The sequence below is a fragment of the Sinohyriopsis cumingii genome, chromosome 9 (assembly GCF_028554795.1).
Source record: "Sinohyriopsis cumingii isolate HCF-2022 chromosome 9, ASM2855479v2, whole genome shotgun sequence".
In the NCBI taxonomy this organism is placed as follows: Eukaryota; Metazoa; Mollusca; class Bivalvia; order Unionida; family Unionidae; genus Sinohyriopsis; species Sinohyriopsis cumingii.
The window spans coordinates 16,660,182-16,685,621 of record NC_142969.1 but is presented as its reverse complement, the minus strand read 5'-3'; the positions used below and the strand labels follow the sequence as shown (position 1 = coordinate 16,685,621).

The 25,440-nt window shown below is 34.4% G+C and overlaps 1 protein-coding gene across 7 annotated transcripts in view; it reads right to left on the bottom strand.

Annotated features, from left to right (window-relative positions):
• The window catches only part of LOC149791320 (uncharacterized), a 163,660-nt gene that overhangs the window by 114,195 nt on the left and 24,025 nt on the right, over nucleotides 1-25,440 (bottom strand). For 6 of the 7 annotated variants that reach the window (XM_089969849.1, XM_089969848.1, XM_089969852.1 and 3 more), the window contains 11 exons: nucleotides 25,273-25,394; nucleotides 22,572-22,658; nucleotides 21,674-21,763; nucleotides 21,052-21,138; nucleotides 20,585-20,629; nucleotides 16,701-16,908; nucleotides 12,468-12,608; nucleotides 9,859-9,944; nucleotides 8,958-9,028; nucleotides 8,522-8,609; nucleotides 4,534-4,693 (listed from right to left, as the gene is read on the bottom strand). In XM_089969849.1, coding sequence (XP_089825975.1) covers nucleotides 4,534-4,693; nucleotides 8,522-8,609; nucleotides 8,958-9,028; nucleotides 9,859-9,944; nucleotides 12,468-12,608; nucleotides 16,701-16,908; nucleotides 20,585-20,629; nucleotides 21,052-21,138; nucleotides 21,674-21,763; nucleotides 22,572-22,658; nucleotides 25,273-25,394 — 1,185 coding nt within the window. Of the gene's footprint in view, nucleotides 1-4,533; nucleotides 4,694-8,521; nucleotides 8,610-8,957; nucleotides 9,029-9,858; nucleotides 9,945-12,467; nucleotides 12,609-16,700; nucleotides 16,909-18,447; nucleotides 18,549-20,584; nucleotides 20,630-21,051; nucleotides 21,139-21,673; nucleotides 21,764-22,571; nucleotides 22,659-25,272; nucleotides 25,395-25,440 lie in introns of those variants that run through there. The other variant, XM_089969854.1, reaches the window with a different exon arrangement.

Here is a 25,440-nt window from a genome sequence, read left to right as displayed (position 1 = left end):
AGACAGTCGCCATGGAAAGAGTCTCTTCTAGTGGCAGAATGTAGAGAGATTGAGAAGCGACATCTATTGAGGAATGATTCTTGGCATTGAGTCGAATGAGTATCTCTAGGCGATATGTTTGTTAGGCTGGTCCCTGCACAGGTCTGCAAAAGTCAGGTTCGACGCTCTGGAAGCTGGTCTGTGTTTGGGCCTGTAATATTTATGTTTTGGCCCTTCGTAGTATATGGCCCAGGCCGGTCACATTGAAAATGTGCCTTCCGTGTAGGGAGGATATTGTCAGGATCATTAGTTTGGAATGGGTTATGTGACCTTATGTATGCCTGCTAAGTGAGCTGTTGCTCAACTGGAATCAAGTCAAAACCCAAGGAGGGAGTTCTCAATAATGATGAGTCCTGAGGTGGTGATTTGGTTGCCAGAGGCTAAGAGCATGACAATGTCCAGCACTTCGTGGTTGAAAGGTAAGAGTTGGTTTATCTACCTTGTTCACCAGAAATTCTCACACTGAAAGGTCAGCATGCAGACTGGTGAAGTCTTTTTCCTTAGCTGTACATTTCTGTGCTTTGCCCATAGTTCTAATCTGTATGATAAATAGAGCAAAACATTAAACTGTAGCCCTGCATCTGTCTTTAGAATGCAATGCCGGTGCAGAGCTACATCTTAAAAAGGTTGACCCTGATACTGAGATCAGACAGTGTTATAAAACAATGAAGTCCACAGGTAAAATATAATGAGAATACCACCTTCAGGGAGTTGAATTATAATCATCGTGTGCCTACACATGTGTTGTTTAAATACAGTGTGGGCGCAGAGCTATATCATAGGACTGTTGCCTGGAAAATAGTGACGGCAGACATTCTCAAGTATAATCATTGAAGCATGGTGTTCCAAGGCTAATGATACCATGGGTAAAGGAAACTCACACGTATGTACCAGAAATAGTGATGTGATGTGATTTTGATTTTTAATGTAGCTTTAACAATTTTTCAGTCATATCGCTACGATGTCTGCAGTGTGGCAGTTTATAGTGATGTCTAGCACTGGGGCATCATGCCGCAGACATGTAGCATGATGTCCCACCCAGTCACATTATCCCGACACCAGGCCGACCAGTCCTAACACTAACCTCTTAATGCTGAACGCCAAGCGAGGCAGCTGTTAGTACCATTTTTTAAGTCTCTGGTATGACTTGGCTGGGGATCGAACCCACGACCTCCCGCATCCGAGGCGGACGCTCTAACCACTGGGCCACCGGAGCGGTGCACCAGAAATAGAGTTATACATATATAATGAGTTTCTTAAGAGCATAAAGACATGCACTCACAAAGATTGTAGCTTGAACCTATCTTGTGAAGTCGCATAGGCTAAACATGCTATTGACTTAGTTGTTGGAATGCTTAATCAGATAAACATGACTCAAGTGTCACCTATAGAAACATGCATGGGCAAGAAGTGTCTTTGTAAACAATGGACAGAAAGTTGATGTTGTAGGTTTTAACACCATTTTTTAGCACAAGATAGGCTATACGTGGTGGCCAAAATAAATGGTAAGGAAGAACCCGGGAAAACCCTGGAAAGAACCACCAACCCACCAGAATCTACTGGATGAATTCGAGACTTAAAACCATGCAGACAGAGGTGATATGGCAGTGATCCATAATGACGAACGTTTTAGAACACTTAGCCCTTGGCCACTTGGGGCCCCCGTGGATAGAAAGCCTGTCTGTACTTGTCTAACCAGAGCATAAGCAACAGAGAAATGTACACAAGTGGCTACATTACACAAACAGAAATCATTCATATAAAAGGAAACTGATGCACCATTATAGTTATATACAAACTAGGTGCTATAATTTCTATAACATTTATAGCTGGAACTTAATATGAAGTCGGTTAGGCTCCCATGCAAGTACCTAAATGTGTGATGATGATAAAGTGTTTGCAAATTGTAAAATTAGCACTTTGTGGCACAGGAAGAGAACAAAGTTGGAAATATAGATGGATTATACTTTCCTCAGAAGTGAACAATTCCTGCAACTTGTAATGGCATACATTCCATGTAGATTCTGGCTTTCTCATGAAGATAGTAACTATACTCCTAAGTAAAAAAGGAAGTAGTAACTGTTTCTGTCATTATACATCAGTCGTTGAGTTATCTCAAAATGACACATCGAGTACACATATGTTGCTGCATCATAATGAAACTCATCCTTGGCATCACGAATATGCATATGTACCATGGAAAATAAGGGGGGAGGTTGTGAGATACACCATGTAGGACATTTTTAACTAGATCAAAGGCCGCTTAGCGGTAAGGTTTAATAGCTGGTATCCATTGTTTCCTTCCGAATCTTTTTATCTTTGCTGTATGGTTCAATATCTGATAGCCATTATATTTCTTGCCAATGTAGTGGGGATTTTTTTACTGGGGCCATTGTGACTTTATTTGTCAGTGTCAAATATTAATTTTGCACTCAGCGATCCAAATCATGACGTTCAGATATATATATATATATATATATATATATATATATATATATATATATATATATATATATATATGTATGTATGTATGTATGTATGTGTATGTATATATATATATATATATATATATATCTATATCTCTGTGTGTTTGTGTGTGTGTGTGTGTGTGTTTATGGGTCTCACAATTTCCATGTTGGAAAACTTTAGTTTGATTCATGCTTAATTTTTCATTGATGGGCTATTTGTCCAGGCCACCACGCGTGATGTAGTGGCTGCCACTGTGTAGTCACTTAAGGGAACCTGGGCGATATTTCCAAGGGGTGTGGATAATCAGGGGTGCTGCCCGGTCAGCAAATCAGGCTGGGGTGGGGTCGCACCTCCCCATGGAAACTCCAAAACATAATCAAGAACATGAAATGAGTAGATTGGTCAGCTAGCCTAATGCTGCTGTACATGCTGTTATTGATGTTTTAATGGAGAAAAATGCAGCTCTATTTATTTCGGCCTATGGTTCATTCAATGAATGTAAATTTTGACTCAATTAGTACAGACTTTCAAACATTTCCCTTGTTGCCATATTCTTCATAACACACATTAGAATACATAGCCCTATCTTCGCTAGCCAAGACTGAATGATTCTTTATACAGTGATATGGGGTAGAATGTCATAGCGGATCATGCCAGTGATATATTGTTAAGATCATTATTTTAATAGATAAAACATGGTGGTTGCGGTTAAACCAGGAATATTACCTTTTCTTTTCTCAAACATTATGCTTACATATGGCACATGTTCTTATAGCAATGTCATTATTTTCTACGCATTTCAATCTTTCAAAAGCAAAATCGAATCTATATTTAGTGACATCCCTTGGTTGACATATGATGCTGACCTTTAATAACCGCTGCTGTAACATGTTGTCTAGGTGAAATGAAATAATTTCCAAACACTGGCTTCAGAAACCTGCCATATGCATTCTTCGGCAAAATGGGTGACTGTTGGAGTGCAGGTAGGTCTGTGCAATTACATTGTTTTAACTTTTAATTGTCTATCTGAGGCTTGTCATTTTTTATTGGAAATCACAGGAGTGGGTAGGAGAGATCTTGTTATTGTTATTATGAATGTGTAAGGCGTTGATATAGATAAAACTTCACATCTAATGATCTGGAAACATGGAACCAAAGTAATCTGCAGAATGAAAAAATCCAGATCAGTATCATGTGACCGTTTACATCCAATCAAAACGTAGAAGACAAGGTCAATTCATTAAAGTTGGAATTATATCTTCACAGCAAGAACATTTCATTTCCTTTGTCATTTAGAAAAATTGTCAGAAGAAGGATAATTTCAGGCTGCATTATTGGCTACATTATTTATGAACCAACGCTAGTACTACTACAACACATATCGCATTTGTCATGCAAAAAGAGTTATCTAATTGAACAATCTGGCTCGGTCACCCTGATTAGCCATGTCACCAAACGTTAATGTATGCTAAACTGTTCGTTTGCTAGGAAAGGTATAGGATTTTTTGGCCTATGATGATTTCACTGAAAGAGAGGTTGAGTGAATCTTATCAATCCTAGTACAGTCGTTGTGATAAAATAGTTCTTTCCTTGAACTCAAACACCAGTATACTTTCATGTCCAGGTTCAGTACAACATTGCTGTCTGAATCACTTAATTGCTTATTTTACATAACACTATTTGCACTGATGTAAATGATGGAACATCAATAGATTCTGGTGTGAAAAATACATGCAAATGTATTTTGGAGAAAATGAACTGCAGGATATTACCAAATGAGGGTGAGTGCATATTTCTAATAGCCATATCACTGCCCTATATTTGTGTTAATATAGATCCAAGCAAGATCAATTGTTCATGGACAGATTTATATCTTGTAAGACTTCTACGACAAATCAAATGCATTTAAAGATGCATGGTGACCAGGGTTTTTCTCAGTGGTAACTAAAGTAAAGCGTTGATGATGTCAGTTCATAGGTTCATGAAAAATAAAATGCAATTTTACTTGTAAATTACTCAACTTACGACTCTTGTCTTCGTTATGACCAATGATTGTTCCAGGCCCATTGTGATCCTGCTGGCCCTTATTCCAGCCGACACCACGTCTTACCCGCGTTCCAAGGGGAGGCAATCTTAGACATTCATTATGGTACTTCTGTATTGAATCCTGTTGTGTTTGTGATTCCTGAAATGCAATTTTGTCGACTGCATGCATTGTTTCCCAAAGCATTAAATCAGTAGATCATTTTATAGTCTGTATAATTCGATAGATTTGAATTCGATATGTACAATCAAATTTGACCTTCATAATTTGGGCCTACTGAGGGCACAATTTTTATCTTAAAAATTAAACTATATGATTATTTTCCAAGAGGTATGGTGTTCTGTTAAATGTTACAATGACAACTCAAAAAAAAAAATATATATATATATATATATATATATATATATATAAGCAAAAATATTGTGCGTAAAAAAATTGGCGTACACCAAAAAAGGAACCATAGCTGATGTAGCAGTTACATTGTTGCTTTGGGAGTTTCCATGGACAAAGGTAAGATATGTCATGTCTAAGGAAATATTCCGACCAAGTTTTATATACAATGGTCAAGCCATTGTATCATTCCAACTGCTGTTTTATTACAGATTTGGCCTTGCAACATTGTAAATACTAAGTTTTATCAGTATCGTCTTTGTTGTCCAACTCGTGTCACCATATGCTGTCATAATGACATACTAGAGATACCATGGCATTATGACAACAGACGGCGCTCTAAATTTCTGAAGTTTTTCTTTACCAGAAGTAATGAATGCTCCCCACGGAGCTTTACAACATTCATTAAGTGTCAATAACTCTTTCATTCCTTTTTAAGGTGTACGTTAGCAACAAAGTTTTAATCGTCTCGAAAACCAATTACTTTCTCGAAGATCTAAGTGGTTTATAACACTTATGAAAACAAACACTCATACAGTACAGCAGGGTGGTCCATCTTTCTCAATCCAGTTTTGACACACTTAAGTATCTACCTTCAACGTTTAAGAAATCTACTTCTTAGTGATATCTCTCATTACTTTGGAAACATTAGTTATTTTAATAAGGATCAGAAATGACAATGATATATTCCCTCGTACTCTTCTTAACGAGCTTTCATCAGATGAACCCTGATTGTAAGATTGTATTGTACGTCACCCATTTTGACACACCTCACAGATGTCTATCTTTTTCTGTGATATTCTTGTACATAAGCTCCTGCGAAAATAAAATGCTTCAGAGCAACATCAATAGCACATAAAAAAAAGTTTATAGGTAAAATGACATTAAAAAATTAAGCATTCCTTAAAGGTGTTCTTATTCTTATTATGATCTTCATTTTGAACATATTTTGCTGCAAAAAACGAAATAATCAAACTATGGAAAGTGTTTACTTCCGATTAGAAAGATTAGATTAAGTGTACAATAGTTTTTCAATACTTAATTTGCATTGTTAATGTACAGAACCTCAACATTTGAATGTATTTATACATAATACAATTTTTAAAAAACAGCTTTAAAACTGGTTTGCATCCTTTAAAACTTTTGTCTCTACAAGTGGAAATAATCAGAGAAAAAAGATGTTACAGGATATTTTACTTTTATTTATTGTAATTCTTACCATTATCAAACCAATTAAAATGAAATTTGGTTCAAGAATTTTAAAAATATAAACATAGAACCTTTGGGTTTTAATTATTCAGCTTCTCTTTGTCACATTAAAGATTTTAAAAAAAAGCTTTAAAGAATTTTTGAAATATGAATGTAGTGATGCATGATTCTGACTTGATAATAGTGCTGCTCTTTGCAATATGAAAGTAGTTTAGTGAACTATCTATGATCAAATAAAGAGAAAGAAAGAAAGAGAGAGAGAGAATGCATTTAAACTGCATATTTCATTAAGTCTATGTAATTGTATACATGTACCCTGGGTTGATGAGTGTGTTTTGGGACATTCTTCAGTATTATCAACAACAAAAATAAACTCTGTTTAATAAGACACCCAAACATGCCGTAAAGTGGTATAACCTCTTGTTGCTAGGGTCAGGAGAGTAGTCGTATTGTAAGAAATTGATATGTCATAGCATTACCTGTTGAGGCATTATTTTATGCTGACTTTCTTGATTCTAACTTGTAACGTGCTTGATGTTACATTATAGTCATGATTTTGGAAGATGCAATTTGTGTAACTTGTGATATAGCAAGTTTATAAAAGGAATGTCAAAACTTCTAATAACTGACATAGCATTTGCCATACAACAAACAACAGAATCAATTCAGTAGTTGGCAAATTGCAAGATACAAGAACACAGAAAGAAAGTAGATCTAGACACTTTCAAGCTGCCATTTACAGCTTGCATCAATGAAGATTAGAAATTCATGACTAGGATTGTGAATGCAGCACTTGCAAGCAGCCATTGACAGAAATGCTGAAGGAAAGCAGCACTTGCAAACTGCCATGTACAATCTACATCAGTGAAGAATACAATATATACATTGATAGAATTATGGAAGAAGTAGCACTTGCATGAAGCCATTTACAAGGGATAATCAAGGAAGATTAGAAAATACATGCATATAATTATGGCGGTAATCCCCCTCAACAGACATAAGGTTCTCCTTTGAAGACTAGCATAAGATGAAAAATGAGTCATTGATATCCGAGCAAATTTTCAGGTATATATTCTTTATTTCTTTATGTAAATCTATTTTGTATACTCAACTTTTTCCATAATTGTAGACTGTACTTTAAGGTAATGGTCATTTAGAAGAAAGATGCTCACATGCCTATCTTTTATTTATGACTGTATGTTATACAATGTTTTCTTATGAGCTAAGAATGATTTAATGCCAAATTTGTTTACAATTTAATTGGAATTCAAAGAGAATCATTCATTTACGTCAGATGAAAATGTATGTAGGGAATTGTTAAATAATTCATCCCTATTTTTGATCAGTCTTTGGGAATCTAAGATAAGAGTTTACGGTCATGCTCAAAAATAATATAAGAGAAATTATTTATTTCACTTATTCATTAGAACTACTATGTGTTCACTGACTTTGGCATATTAAACACATTATTTTGGAATTATCGAACACTCATTCATACTTGGCTATTCTGAATTGCATCATTATGGTATATTGGAATTCATTCGGAACTTTCTGTGATTTTGTACTTGTGATAGGACATTCGTTTTTAGTTGGGATTTAATTCACACTGTAGTTATTATCTCAATTATGTTCACTTTGCAACTTAGGGAAATACATCGTTCTTTATCATTAATAATCGTGTTGCTTTCGCTTCATTTTGTTGTATAGTTTATTACCTAGAGTTGTAACAATATAAAATCACTACAGCCCCATGAACTTAACAGTGTTCCAAGGGATGAGACTTCAATTCGCAAGTATGGGCACCCCCTATACTCATTGGGTTGTAGATATTACAGGCTTTACAAATCTGGCTCCGAGCGTGTAGTGCAAGACCAAGAATTTTACACTCTTACATACATGCATGTCCTAAGGACAGCATTCTAACATTTGCGTGCTTTTCTTAAGTATGCTATCAATATTATGCTGGCAAGACATCATATAGAGACATTAATCGATTATCAATTAAAAATTGTACATTAACAGTGGACTGATTAGAAGAACATGATGTTCCATAATGGGTTTTTTTTCCCTCGAATATCACACAGTAAATCTGATCATACGTGCGAAGTTATAGTGCTAGAACCAAGGTTTGGAAGATTATGAATCAGCATTAATAAATCTTGTAAATTATATCACAAAATATCGAAAGTGGATTAGGCTGCATTCAGAAGTCGGTTACTTTGTTCAAATTTTACAGATAGTACTTAGCACAAATATTCCATTATATAGCAATTTTTGCTGTCCAGAGAATTGTATTAAGATACATATTAAACCTACCAAATCCAAATGCTGTTAACAAAATCCAGTCTACAGATTATATTTCAAACTTGCCTTTCTAATAAAAGGATCCGGTCCTAACGGGTACACAGGACCAGTCACTATACTTTGCATGCTTTCGACAGGATTTTCATCTGGATGACTGTGTACAAGGAAAGGTAACAATGGTAGGTATTTATGCTTGCCAGAAAATGTTTGATATTTCTGCATGCATGACATAATATCAAATGACAACATTAACGATTTTAATTTATTTCTGAAACTACTACAAAGCAGGAATGGATATAAATTTTATTTCACAAAATACGATTATTAAAGAGCTGAAATTTATGTAATTCAAGTTTGTAAAAAGCATTCATCAATTCTGTGTGTGATTTATATTGTCTATAAAAGAGCATGGAAATCTTTCATACTGTTAAATCAATTTTCCATTGGACATGGGAAACAAATTATGTAGAATTTACTATTGTAATAATAGGTCAGAACTTACCATATTTCTAGATCGAAACATCCCTGTGCACCGTATCTATAGTAATTCTTAGATTTGTTTGGCCAGCGAACCTGAAATATATGCCTTATGTTTTCAGGGATTAAGCGTGTGTGTGTGTGTGATCTGGATTTTTAACGTAGCTTTAATAATTTTTCAGTCATATCGCTACAATGTCTGCAGTGTGACAGTTTATAGTGAAGTCTAGCACAGGGGCATCATGCCACAGACATGGAGCATGATGTCCCACCCAGTCACATTATTCTGACACCAGGCCGACTAGTCCTAACACTAACCTCTTAATACTGAGCACCAAGCGAGGCAGCTCTAAGTACCATTTTTGTAAGTCTCTGGTATGACTCGACTGGGTATCGAACCCACAACCTCCCGCATCCGAGGTGGACGCTCTAACCACTAGACCACCGGAGCGGTTAGGAAATAAGCTATCTGAAAACTATATATAACTAGTTTGGTATCTCCTTCAATTTATACTTTACAAATCTCACCTACTAAAATATACATGATTTAGTTTAAGTTGTATTATGCTTAAATATTTAACAGTTTTGTCTTCCACTGATGCCACGAGAAAATTTAATATCAAAATTTGTATGAAATACAATGCTCATTTCCTTGCAATAATGTGTCTCACTGCAAAGAATATTTTGTATTTGCTCAGTAATACTGCATGGCAATGCAGCGTTATCTGCAATAGAGTGGATACATTATTAATATTAATTACTGTTAGTTTGACTGCTTTACAATTACTAAACATCGCTTGAACCTTTTCCACATTTAATAAATAGCACACAAAACCATTCAACAGAACTTTGTTTAGTACTTTGCTCCTTGGATACAGATGCATATACCAGAAATGGAACACTACAAGAAATTTTGTTTAACATACCACAACGATTCCGTCTTCTTGGACCTTGAGCACAACTCCTTTTGCACCAGGTGTCCCATCTTGATTATCATACTTCCAGTGTTCTCCTGAAAAAGTACTGAGTTTGGTAGGCTATATTTATACTTTACTTGCCAGAATTCTGTCAATGTATTTAATTCAGTCAGAAAGGTTCAAGACCAAAATTAAAAAGCTTGTACATTTCCCCTCAGGAGATGATACGTTTAAAGCAATGTTCATTCGTAACGCAAGAGTAATTAAAAAAAAGGCACTGATCATTTAAGAATGCATTTGATATAAATTTGTTTATTACAGGTTCCTTACCTAATATAGCTTTAACCTAGAGAACCATTAAAAAAATCACTGACGAAATGAATATGAATTAGTTCATACAAAAACAGGTTGTAATGAATGCCAAATGTGGAAATGTATGATGCTAACTGAAACAACAATTCACTCCAGTGACATTAAATTTTTTATTGTGACAACTTTGTCTCGGGCAATGTTTTTGTCTCAAGTGCAAATTCTTAAATACAATTTACAGACAGATTTAATTATTTGAGTTTAAATATGTCTTTAAAACAATTAAGCAGCCAGCAATCATCTTAGTTTATATGTATCATTACATGTACTAATGTCTGGAGACCTGCTGGCCCGAATAAATTAACTTGTAAAAACATAATGTAGCATCAAAGGCCAAATACAAAATGATTTGGCACCTTTGATATAACTTCCTTTTCACATTTGTGTTTGACATCAATGTTGACAGGCCCCATTCAGACCTGTGTGACAGGCCCCGTTCAGACCTGTGTTTGATATCAATGTTGACAGGCCCCGTTCTGACCTGTGTTTGACATCAATGTCGACAGGCCATGTTCAGACATGTGTTTGATATCAAGAATGACAGGCCCCGTTCAGACCTGTGTTTGATATCAATGTTGACAGGCCCCATTCACACCTGCTGGCACACACTAAGAATCCAGTTAATCATTCATTTGTAAACATTCCACCAAATATATATACATCATGTGCTGAATTCATAATTCGATGCGTAACGATCTCTGCTAAATAAATAATTAGGAATTTATTTTATATGCCCAGAGGCATTTCAAATGTGTAGCTTCTCAATACTGATGACATTCCACCTAAAAGGAGAAGATGGATCTAAACTGCATTGGTGTATTAGTACTTATATGAATATCATTCGTTCCTTGTTTTTAAGTGAGATATAGTATAATTGATTTAACGCGAAAAATTATTCACTTTTGTTTTTAATGTTTGCGCATATATTGGATGACTAATCTCCATAGTCCTTGGACTTGAAGGTGTCAAGAATATTTAGAATTCCAAGGGAAAACGTTAAAAGTAGGCAGTTGGATTCCCCTGGAAATGATAGGGTAGTAAAATCTGAAACGTTCAAATATGAGATGCATTGACGTTGCCCTTAGACTATTTAAATTCAAGTATGCGCTGCTGATTACAGAAAACCAGCTAATCCCGTTTGTATCATCATGCTTCCAAATCCTGAATATATGAAATCAACTAATCAGTTATCAAATGTCAGCCAATAAATTTATATATTTTGATATGTATCATAAGACAAAATAAAAAAAAATAGTTTAGTATACAGCTTTTTCATGACTTTTTCATGATTCTTTATAGAGAAGTTAACATTCCATTTTCATATCTGGCAACCTGATGTCCCGCTGTTGGGGTGAGCAATACTGTTCATCTGATCCGTAAGTTAACTATAGATGTAATAATAGCCATTCCATATCAAAGTGACACAACCGAACAAGAGTTATCTCGATAATTATAGATGTAATAATAGCCATTCATTATCAAAGTGTTCACAACAGTACAGATAATCAGATTTGTTGCCTGTCTATATGGATTCAGGTTACATCAGCAGTATGTTCCACTAAATGTCATGGTTTAAAGAATTTAGAAACCAATTTACTATTCATTAGATAGCTACCTTTAAATCCCATTACTTAACAGCTTGAGAGTAGTAAACCTAACAATCATTTCCATGAATCACCCGACTGATGTCTGCGATAGATGAGTGACAATCCAAGAGACGTAATTTTTTAACTCAAACTTGTCAGCGCCATGGGATTCTAGATGTATCTAGCAAGTCGCCTCGGATGAGAAGGAACTTGTATTCTGACCCAGATAATGGCCTAAGCTAAATCCAAGAAACACTGTGTACACAGTTAAACAACATTAGAATGTGTTTTAAAAAGTGTAATTTAAATTAGTTTCATTTGACATTTTATACGTAGTTAGGAACAATAACGTATTTGCAGCCTTCCATGGCAATGCTGTTTTCTGATCATTATGATCGAAGTTTTCTGAGCTATTGGATTTATCTGAGTATATTACACTGGCATATCATTATTAAATGGGAGTCACATTTAGCTTGCTAATTTCATGCTCTATTTACTTTCTTGTAGACTTAGGAATATTTAAATTCATTTACATTTATGATGAAGGCAAATCTAATAATATTAATTCTTTGAAGCATAACTTTTCTTCAAAAGATAAATTCTGCCAACACCTAATAAGAATAACGATATGCAAATATTGAAAAATCAAAGTTAATGTCATACCTCTTCTCACATGGCAACCCGTGGCAATCAGCTCAGACTTCAAAACTCGAAGATCAGTATCAATAAGAACATCATACTGCCCCATGTCACCATAACGATAAAAGCCAGAGTGTCTAGTCTCGTCCCATTCTACCTTAACCTCTGGAAAAATTAGAAGGCAATTATTTGATGCAAAAACACTGATTGATAAAGAACCGTAATGTCACTAGGAAACCTTTCCTACAAGAACGCTGCAGCTCAATGGAGATTCATATCACACCTTTTTTATTCAACCATATATTTTTCTATAATGCGATAAAAGTTATGCCTATTACTCTGGTTTCATACTAGAAGCATTAATGCAAAATAGTTGGAAATTATTGTTGTTGTTGTTGTAGTGTTTAACGCCATTTTTCAGCACATGATAGGCTATAAATGGCGGCCAGTATTAATGGTGGAGGAAGAACCCTGAAAAACCCAGGGAAGAACCACCGACCCACGAGAAGCTACTGGCAGGCTTTCCCACGTACCCACGAGTTGGAAATTAAACTTAAATGTTATTTCAAATCCATGATGAAACCTCTTCATCCATATTTATTTTTCACAGTATTCGTAATTCATCTTACATATTTCTTTTTTAAAAGCTACACGACACTATATAATATGTACTGTCTACTGGCCAATTAGGAGACCCAGTATGCTAACATATGACATGGAGAAGACCACCTATATTTCCCAAAGACATATTATTTAACCTAAAATAATAACATTCTTAACTGTTTTATATAGAATCTATTATGCCATCGTATATCCAATGTTCGTTTTCTTTAGCAAAATCAAAGTATTGGTCTTACAATGATGTTCCATTTGTTTCATGTCTCAAGAAAGACCATTAGAGTTCCATTTTGTGGTGTAAAGCCAGATATGGAACACAAACTCACACACACACACCTCTATACATACATACATACATACATAGATATATATATATATATATATATATATATATATATATATATATATATATATATATATATATATATATTGCAACGTGATGGGTTCAGAAATAAATCCATAAAATAATTCTGCTATTTACATGTTTATTTACAATATACACTATGTACACTCCTTTAGCCTTGTGTTGCATTACACAAGAAAACCCCTACTTCCCTGTAGAGTTACAATCTAACTATCCCCTAGAACAGAGAGAGAAAATCTAATTAATCCTTTCACACTGAAAGCTACGAAACCTCTCTTCTTCCAAGTTCGTGAATCTTATTAAAACCACTTTCCCAGTCAATAATTCAGTCTAGTTAAAACCTGATACTTGACACAAGAAAGCAGATAAGGGTTCTCACTCCCTAGGATCACTGCCCTCTGGCAGACAGTTCCGTTATAATTAACAGCTCTAATTATTTCAACCAGTACTATAGGGAATACATAGCTGACCCTATCCTTGTAGCATCACACTCCCCAGGTATCCAATTTCATCACAATATATATATATATATATATATATATATATATATATATATATATATATATATATATATATATATATATGAAAAACTCACAAATATGTAACAATACTCATTATAATGGATAAATGGGAATATTTTAACAGTTTGTAGGGCCATGAGTGTCCACAGCTCATCAGTTGGCCATATACAAAGTGAACTGTGTAAGAAAACATGGTACAGTGTGACCCCGCTATAACACGCTCCATTATAACGCAAATTCGGATATAACGCGGTAGTGGCGTGGCTCCCGAAATTTCATATACGTGTATTTTTCTTGTGCACAAAATAGTTTCTTGAAAAGTACGAAAAAAAACCTAAAAAGTTGCTTACCATTTTGGGATAGAGATCGCGTATGAATAAAAAATGCAAGATGATCGTGGCTTGGCTCCTGAAATTTTATATGTATTTTTCTCGTACACGAAAGAGTACTTTTTCTTTCTTCTTAAAAGTAAGAAGAAAAAAAAACGCATAAAAAGTTTATTCTGGGATCGCGTAGGTCTTCGCCAATGTCGCAAACTTGGATTGTTTTTCCTTATTGGCTGCAAAACATACCATGTGGCTTTTTTTATTTGTTGGAGACAATGTTGGCTGTTTAAACTTTTATATATAACCATTGGTTTGGAGTGCAGAAATTCAGTGACCCCATGAAAGGAAGCTGCAAACTAGATATAAAATGCACTGAAATTTATATATTGTTACATAAACAAATTCTTTGTCTATACTGACAAACCATCTAAACAGTGCAGTTATATCATAATCCGCTTATCCTGACATCTAGCATGAGCTCTGTATGTTGTGAAATATCCTATTTTTTGTTGCTGACATTTCTGGTAACGGAGATCAACTGGACGAAGCATTCTCTCATAATCTGTCTTTCGTCGGATTTTAGGTTGCTCGCTAGTAATTAATATATTTACAAAGACTGGCATTTGTGTGTGGATGGTAAGGAAAATTCCTCTTCTTTTCACTCAGAATTAAATCCTTCAGAACACTCACGTTTTCTGTAATATTCCATGTCATCAGAACACCTGCGTTATCATCCGTTGACCCTTTGTTAATTTTCAGACGCATGTGTAGAAGGCAGCATCATGCTGCTACCACAAATGTAAAAAAAGAAAAAAAAAATTCTCATTGATTTATTCAGTAGGCATGTAGGGACAGTAACTAGGATAGTCTAAACGATGGCCAATTCTTTTCAAAAATGTATCCAGATAAAACAGTTTGCTGAAATTTCAAAGGAAACAGATTACCTTTGAAGCACTGACTGTTATGAAAATGTACTCAGCAAATGGAAAAAATCCCCGTCTCAATCGTGCAATACAATTATTTGATGCTGACGCCACAATAAGAAATGAGCATTCGTTTGGTTCTCCAAAGCTGTTCTTTAGCGGCGACTTCAAAAGCGCATGCACCCTTCATCAAAGAAAGCCAACAACAATCTTTCAATAACAGCAAAGAAGTTTTCTTCAAAGAAAGTCAGTACCAAACTTAAATAAAAGTGATGGAATCTGATGGGTTTTTGCATTTTCCAATGTGACTGGAACACTTTAAATGCGCTGTGAAAGTTTACTTTTTGTAGGGAAAAAGTTTATGCCAACGGCGGCTTAAAACACAAACTAATTTTTACTGACTTCGAACATACTTCAAAGTAAACATGCTGCATCATTCGTTACGTAATTGTGCTATGTTTTTCCACTGAATTCGGACCAATATGACCTGTTATAAAATTAATGAATATTTTAAAGCTGTGTATGCATATTTTTGATGGAATCACTTGTATTGTGGATTCAATGTATATGATGAGGTTCGCAGGTGAGTACACTGCGTTGATACTCTGATCATGCTATACATTAGACATTTATATATAAACAGTATTCACGTATATGTACCAATTCATGGTTCTCTAAATAAAGTAAACTATTATATGATCTCTTCTCTCTTTTCACTACAGGTGTATTTCTCATTTAATATGCATTAATTCAAGATAGCAACTGTGCCGACAAAACACGTATTTTACCGCCCGCATTTATTACCCCCCACACACATTTTTTTTTGTTTTGGGGGGGGTACATTTTCTTCAGCTAACTGACTTGGTTGCATATAACACGGTTCGGTTCATAACATGGTCGGATCCTATGGCTTCCAACTATCGTGTTATAGCAGGGTCCCACTGTATATATGTTCACAATATTTTCAGGGTGGTATATGAAACATAAAAGAAAAAATTAAAACCAATGGACATGCTATTGCAAACCAATGATGTTTCTGCAATCCATTAACACATTTTAACCAATGGTGCATAATCTTTAAATTGATGGTACAGCAATGGTCATAAAATAAATTTTTATCCCCTCGTTGTAGTAGTTACAGTTTGAAACAAATGTCTAAATCGTTCTCATCAATGATGTTTCCTAAGAATTGATATATTCCTATTGATTGACACATCTCCAGCTTAGGTGCATATATGTATGTAATAGCTACTTATGAATGGCATCGGTCCATAATATCTTGCTTAATGAATGTTACAGTTACTGTCAAAAATACAAGCTGATTGACCATACATTGAAAACAGTGCACAAGTTATTCTGAACATTCTGAATATTTTCTCCTTTATAGGAATAACACGAACACATTTGTATCACAAAGTGGATGCATATTTCCAATGGACAAACTTTGTTGTGTTATTTTGAAGTCAAAACATGAAGCAAAAGCAAATGTGATTACACATTCTTACGTTTTTTGTCTTTATGGTGACCAACTATTGTTCCTGGTCCACTGTTATCCTGGAAGCCTTTGTCCCAGTCTGGGCCACGTCGGACCCTTGTACCCAGGGATGGTAATGAAACATCATCACGTTCATAGTGATCCGTTTCGATTTCTGCATCATCATCATCTTCATGATTTGCTTCAAGAGCCTCACGGGCGATATGCATTATCTCCTCCTAAAACAAAACCAATATTGTGTTGTGCTGATTTTATTCATATGACAGGACATCAAGTCAGTAAATTTAAATGTTTCGGCTTGAAAATTAGTAGGATATCTTTTCGACCTGAATTTCACACATTTTAAAGCCAAAGAATAAACAAGACAAGTGCATGCTTTGCCATATGGGATCTCTTCATATTATCGTAAAGCAGCAACATGAATTAGATTATGATGCCAAAGTTACTATACAATGCGACGCTTTGAAGATAATTCATATACAAAACTATTAATTTTCATTTGCCTATCTAAGCGAGGCCTAAAAGAAATTAAGTTCTTTCAATACATGTGTGGATAAAAGGTAATGAGAAGATATGTACGAATATTTTAATATTATTAGTTTTTGTAATAGCAGAAGTAGTAGTAGTTATAGTAGCCTATTTAAAAAGAGATACTCAAGTTCGGTTTATCTGTAACAAGTATGCCCAACTGGTTTATATTCTTGCCTATTTAGTACGATTGAGCAAAGGTTAGACACAACAAGAAAGGACAGCTCATAATTTAATTTCATCAGAATTTATGCTTAAGAGTTTCTCACTGTTAATATAGCCAAGTTAATACTGACACACAATTATATATAAAAATAGTGTCAGCCAACTCGAAGCAGCATCAATGTTCACATGCAATATCATTGTTTTACCAGCTCTTGGTCTGAAGTATTAAGAATGGAATCACATTCATGTTATTCTCAACTCAAAGATTTTTGTAGTGAGTGGTCCGTGAATCTTCTCCAAATAAATTCTGCAGCCATACCTTTGAACACAGTGTTTGTGGATTAACACAACTGTTGTGTGCTTTGCGACCACAATCATTTCAAACTGTATATATTTTTACACTTCACTGCACCATGATAGTTTTTAAACAATGCAAGCGGTTAGTCAAAAAGACAGTATCATGCCGTATGCCTTAAAAACTCTGGTAAATTTGACAATCAACAAGTTGAAAAATAAAATAGAATTAAAAGTGTTTAATGTAGCTAAAGATCCCACCAAATTCTGACACTGTCCTCCAAGTCCACTGGCAGTAGTAATTGCTGACATGAAAATGTGGACAATATGTGCTCTACAGTGAGACAAAATAACATGCTCAGTCCACAAACAACTTTAAAAGGAGAATTCACAGCCAGTGCATTCTTAGTAAATAACTACTCAATCACGGTCATCACAGCCCTGGCCTGCTTATCCCATATCCAAATCAAAGAGATATATGTCATCACATCGGTTGAAATTGGTGATGTTATTTAAATTATGATGTCAAATGTGAAAGTTAAGTTAATTAATATACAAATGAATTGATCTAAAAAGAGAATTCTTGATTGTGTTATAAATTTAACTTATTATTCCTAAAAGCTGTGAATCTGCATGATTAGTTTCACTATTAACACATCCACCATGCATTGCCATGCAGCGCTACACAATTTGGGCAACCCATTTCTGTCCCACTGTCTAACAACAATGTTGCAGCTGCATGATGCAAAGTGGCTAAATTGTACACCGACCTGATGTCATGCTACCATGATCGACCTCCTCCCACTTCCACCCTCCCCATTTAAAGCTCCCTTGGTCTGGAAAAATCAATGCAGCTCCGCGATGAAACAAATGTAATGCAATGTTAGCCAAAGTGGTATTTTATACTTCCTGCAAATCTGAAACTGAGATTCTATCTCTCATGACGATGTATGTATGTATATGGTCCTATTTATATGGGAAATGGAAGGGAAAAAGACAAAATGACAAAATGGTTCCAGTTAACATTATTCCACAGGGGAAATTCTACTATATTCAGATTCTGCAATTGATGCCTTGATTATTGGATGAACACCAAGTTTTGTCTTTCAGTGAATGACCTTGACCTTTGATGCTAAAATTTCTAGACTTCTTGTTTATAAGCAACTAATCATGTTTTGAACTATAGAACCGAACTTAATATGGTGAAATATTATATAATGTATTTTGTATGATTGACATTTGCTAATTAGAAAACAATACTCACCTGGAGAAATCATTTTAAAAAATTTTAAGATGGGAGTCTGGGTAAATTGTGCACAATAGTAAACTACAGCCAATATCTATTTTTATTCTACCGCTGTCAAGAAAAAGTACTACTGCGCGTATAGTGTAGAGCTCAATGGGACAAATTTTTGTATAGGAAACATATCTTAGTATGAATATGAATATACTGGCAGCGCTGCATATACCATTTTAATCATTGTAAAGGTTCCTTCTTGGAAATATCTTGCAAGTGACATTTTACATGTCTTACCAAAAACAATAAAAATTTGAATAAATATTAACATCAAGTATTATGGAAATCAGCAATTGACAGTAACTACCAAAATCTTGGTTTCCCTATTGTTTAGGCAGGGACATCATTCAATTAAAAGTGATTATCTTGTCCAATCTCGGTAGTTTGGAAACTTCCTTCTGAACTGCATTTATAGGTTGGTAGTTTCTTATCAGTGTGGAAGGAAATAGACTGAAATTTACCTAATTTCATTCAGATGGAGGATGCTACTTATCTGTGGATCACTGGAAGTGTGGCTCAATTGTTCGCAAAATGAATTAGCACACCACGTGATCAATAGCAATAGATAGAGCAGGGGAAAATGATTCAGACAAAATATGCTAATTATTCTCTACTTTCTAATGCGAAATATTATACCTTTAAATATTAAAGAATAAGGAAGAAATATGTATATTTATTTTATTAATGTTTGCCAAATAAAATTGTATTGATTTTCCCTGGATCTCTCTCCACCAGTTCTTCTGGCTGTCATTTATAGCCCAATCTATCCTGGGAAATGGCACAAAATCCACAAAACCACAACCAGATTACTTCTGTTTATCAGATAGCTGTTGCAATGTGCACCTCATTTAATTTAGCTTACAACAGTACTACATATCCACATAGGAAGCAAAATATTTATATTTGATCAAAACGTTCCTGGGAAAGTATTTTTTCATTGGAAAAGAGGTTCGTCAAATTATTATTAAAGACAACACCTGAACTAAAATAAATTCCTCAATATCATCAACCTGGATTTGCGAGACAGCTAATCTTCTACTGGAGGTTTCAGTGGAACATATTGTTCATTATGAGTAAGTATTATGAAAGCAAAGTTGGATTTTAAGCCACAAGCAAACGAGCTGTGAAGCCAGCTTATATTGGGTAGTATAGTAAATGCCACATTTATATATATATAAAGGTCGCTAATTGAATGAAAAAATAAGTATCTGGAAAAAATACAGTATTTGTTTCACACAAAACATATGTATGGGCAAATTGTAAGCAACAATAGACTTGAACCTAAATCAATTTTCATTTTGTGGTTGTCCCCCACCGATACTGTTGGATGTAAACATGTGAACATTTAGGAATGAGGTCAACATATTAACATTACTGATTTTGGGTATTAAATTAATTGCCTGTGTCATCTTCTTTGACCAAATTATTGCAAGCCATTTACCTTGATAAAGGTAGATACTACAGATCTTGAGCCATGTGAAGAAACAAAGTAGATTGCAAAGGGACAAAAGTATTGTGTTTTAACACAACAATTTAAATGTGCTAAAGCGGTTGCTTGTGCTATTGATGATCAGAGTTTCTTTGTGTGTATCATATGCCTGAGAAAATACCTGTTCTTCTGCTGAGGAAGATGCTATCTGCAAGTCGGATTTCATCTGGAATGAAACACACATGAAAGAGTTATTTTCATAAGAAAACTCTAAGGATCAGATGATTAGATTTTTAAAATCTATCAATGTTTCATATATTATGGTCACCTTATCGAGCCTGGTAAACACCGAACTTTATTTCTGGTTTTAAACATAAACTATGCGTAAAGGACAATAAGTAGTAAACTGCAGTATTTAAAATGTACAGTGATTTCATATGTAACTTTCTAGTACTTTAAATGCTGGAAGTAAAAAGAGTTTGTACAAACACATTCTTGATTTAGGTTCTAATAATATTTAAAAGACTGTACATGCAAGTTTTGTACTTTCCCATTCCTAAAAAATATTTAAATTTTTTATGATGCGACAGAATATGAATTTATTTTAACTGGCACCCCATCCCTATTTAGATCTCAGTCAGTACATACCGCATCCTCCAGTGACAGTTGTATACCGAAAGAATTGCTAACATCCTTCAGTTTTTTCCAAGAATTTATAACGTGACCAGCTTGAAACTGCAATGAAAGAATTCATTTCTCTAATACATGATAAAATACGACATTAATAAACACCACCTGGGATATGATGGTTTTATATCAAATGAAAATGTTATCCTAATTTGTTACTTTTTATATTTCTAACAATTAATGACATCAGTGTCAGTTAATATTAGATAGTAGTTTAACGAAAGCATTAGGTCATGACAACACAATATGATACCAGGGTTCTAATATGGAACATATTGAGATCACAAATTTAAAACCATGATAGGAAAACAACAGATAAATTCAGGCCACAACCAACACTGACTTCAAGTCTATCCTAGATCAGATAAAGTGTGATGTTACAAACCATGAGTTAGTGACTGTAGGTCTAGTGATATTGATATTTCAAATCAGTGATAATAACTGTTTAAATTAAATAAACTCTGCATTATATACATATATATATATATATATATATATATATATATATATATATATATATATATATATATATATATATATATTATTGCAGCATTTCCTTTGGGGGAGCTGCAGTGCTGCTTACGGTATATAAGGTTCTTCTGGCCATCATTCGTCCATCTTTATAGGAGTAAATCTTGCCATGGGATTGGGCTGAAATCTTCTCCAGGAATGGCTAAAAGATACATGATTTAATCAGAGATTGCACTGAGCCACATGTATATGAACTGCAAACTAAATAGAGAAATTTGAAATTACCTCATATTTTCTGGGATTAAAATATTGATACTGATGAAAAAGATGATATTATTAAGGCAATATTTAAGTCTGACACTGTGTCCATATCTGTGGTCATTTTGTGTTTTCATTTTAGGGTCTTGTCTCAGTAATTGAAATTAAATCAATAAACAGCCATGATGTTACAAAATGCCCTGCTTATTAAAAGCTGCTAAAGAATGTACAGCTGTACAGTGTGACTTGCAAGTATCAGACCTAGTTAGATCAGCAAACGTAGGGTACTGTTACACAAGGCGCTTTAATAACCTTCAGAGTGTTACTGTTCTATATAACGCAAGATAACCAGTCCTGAAACTTTCCAATCAACCAATACAAAATCACCAGCCATGATTCCCATGCTTTTCTAAAGATAAATTTCCAGGTCATTTCCAGGGTTTTTTCAGGATGAAATTACTTTTTTCAAGATTCACGTGATCATTACTGAATGGAATTAAAGAACATTTAAGATTCTAAAACATGCTTTTTCTAAATCTAAAGATGTTTCTCTTTAAAGACTCTCCAAAAGCATCAAGTCAGAAGAAATGATCATGTTCATATCGTGATTTTCCTGCACATACATAAAAAAACTCACACTTTACAATCACTCTGGAAACATTCTCTGAAATATAATACCCTTGATCTACTGAGAAAGGTATAACAGAACTGTTACATTATCTACAAACCTTCCTTAAAACAGTGGTACTCACCAAATTTGCATCTCCGACAGGTACACAATGTAGTCGAATGAGTTTGGATGAAATATCGGACACTGCTAATAAAACAGCAACTTGCTCCTAGGAAAATAGAGAATTTATTACAAATGAGGTTTATATATACCTATATTTATACCTTTTCTTTTTCCCGGTTTACTTGTATTTTCCATTTGCTAGTTAACGTGATATGTTTTCACCACTCATTAGTTCATTAGCATTAGTGCTAAGCGTATTCATTTTCATACCCAAAATAGTTATAGAAATACTTACTCATGGCTGATTCTTAGTGGAGTGTATGTTTTACTCATTATGATTTCATTGCACTTTTTTATATATGTGTGTGCATGTGCATTTGGGTGTGTGAAAGTGTGAGCAGGTCTGAGCAGGTGTGTGTGTGTGTGTGTGTATATATAATTGTTTTTGAATAGGAAATGGAAAGTAGGAAAGATGTAGTGTTCTCTCTGAATTTTCAATAAAATACACACAATTTCAAAATAGTTGTCCCATTACAATGATCGATTATCTATTAAAAGAATAAAAACTGTTATTTAACTAAATAAAAAAAGAAGACAGCTGAAATAAAATATATTGCAAAAGGATATGCTTCACCGGGGGAGACTATATTATCTTTTATCGTATGTATTTGCCTTATGATAATTAAAAATAAAAATGCCTTTAGTGTACGTAAGAAGAGCAATTCTAGTAAAGCATCAATGTCCTGGAATGATAGAGTAATGAAATGAATTTAATACATAGCATTCTAATTTATGATTGAAGCCATTATTGGAATTGAAATGCATTGAAACGAAAATATTGAAGAAACTGCAGGATTTGAATGCATCCAGATTGATGAATAAATCAGTTTAAAATGCGAAATTGCCATGAATCTGAAACACAGAACATTGCCATCTTAACTGTTCAAAATAATTAATGATAACTTTGCAGAAAAAAGTTGCAAATTGTACAGAAGTACACTATAAACGTGTCATCAATGTCACTGTATAATAGAAATGTCTTCTCTCTATGTATATATATATATATATATATATATATACACACACACACACACACACAGACAAAGACAGAGACATACAGAGAGAGGGAAAGTAAGACAGAGACAGAGACGGGGGGGGGGGAATATAGGAATATACCTCTTCCTCGACAATTCAAGCCTTACGCATAGACTTCGGGACTCAGACAAATTAACAAAGGGATGGAGATCAACTGTGAGAAGGGCAAACACATGGTTGATTACTAGGTAAATAATCATGTTCTGAATAAATGTCAGTACAGACCATTTTCTAATGAGGTTATCTGCTTTTCTTTATAAAGTACCTTTGTTTTCAATACATCAGATCTCTGAAATGTCCTTGAAAGCATTAAGTGAGTTCATCATACATTACGTGAACCAGTGAAAATATTGTCCATTATGGCACTGTTTTACACGTAAGTGTGGATGTATTCTGGTTTTACTGAATATTCAGAATATAACAAGAGTATTTAACAAAAGAGTAACATTTATTTAGACAAAAAGCAAACAGGAAACTCAATATTTTTTTTATTTAGCAGTAAAATGCTGATGGGGTGATTTCACCGCAAGTTATAGCGAAAATGTATTCATTTGTGAGCAAACGGGAGTTTTAAAGGTGAGTATAAAGATTGTGGTTTTGCTTCGCTATAATGAACCTATATGAAACATTAAATTTTTCATGCACTTAGTGTGCATTTTAGTTATATTCCTTGTTGTCGGTGATTCCCATTGTGAATGACTATGTCAGATACATGTAATTTGTGTACTCTGTGTTTCATTAGACAGCTGAAATGACTTCAGTGAACACCAGGGCCACAGAAAGCGATCACGGGCACTGGGGTAAGAAACACCTGGGCCTCTCCTAGTTTTTGTTCAAACAAAAGTTTTCTTTTATAAAATTAAGATGTATTGTTCGACCCAGGCCTATTTATGGGCCTGGGTCCCAGAGATATATCCCCAGTTGCCACCCCCCTTTGTCGGTCCAGTTTTACACACGTCCATTTGGTCTACCCTAATTATTTTGTTTGATACAAGAGATTAATTAACCTAATAATACAAAGAAGGTCAACTTTTGTTTGATTATAACACCACCAGAAACACTACCGCAGGTCCAAGACAAATATACAATTGGAACTTAAATGGGTTCTCCTGGAAATGTTTGCAGGCATTGACGTGACTGTTGATTGGCAGTTTTCAGTTTGCATAAAAGGTGGCATATCATTTGTATGATGATTATTGCACTCATGTTGAATTTAAATATAAAACCAAAAGATGATTTTCCCTTGACAAGACATATTTAATTTGCATGTTTCTTAAAATCTTGCCACCAGTATGCATTACTAGCATACAATTTATTGTTATTTCCTGGTATATTGTTACTGATAATATAAAATATGTAACTGATTTTAAATTCTTTTTAATTTTAATTAATTTTCTGGGTACTAACAGCTGCTTCAACAATAAAAAAAAATGTACAATATATCAAAGATCATTTACCCATTTTGATTTTGATTAAAATTTTATTCACTTTCAGCCAAAACCATCCTATTAAGGGAAGTAGTTTTTATAAACGAGTTGGTGAGTTATCAGAGGAGATAAAATGAACGGATATATAAATATATATATATATATATATATATATATCAGAACTGTAGTTGTTTTTACCATTGGCTCTGAATCACAAATGTCGGGACCAGAGACGATAAGAGAATTAGTCGGGTGGCCATCTGTGATGAGAATGATCCGTGGCCGAATTCGGATGCCATTGCATCTGGGTCTTGAATTATCTGGAAAATATTTAATATCATTTTCTTATCAACTGCTATATATTTT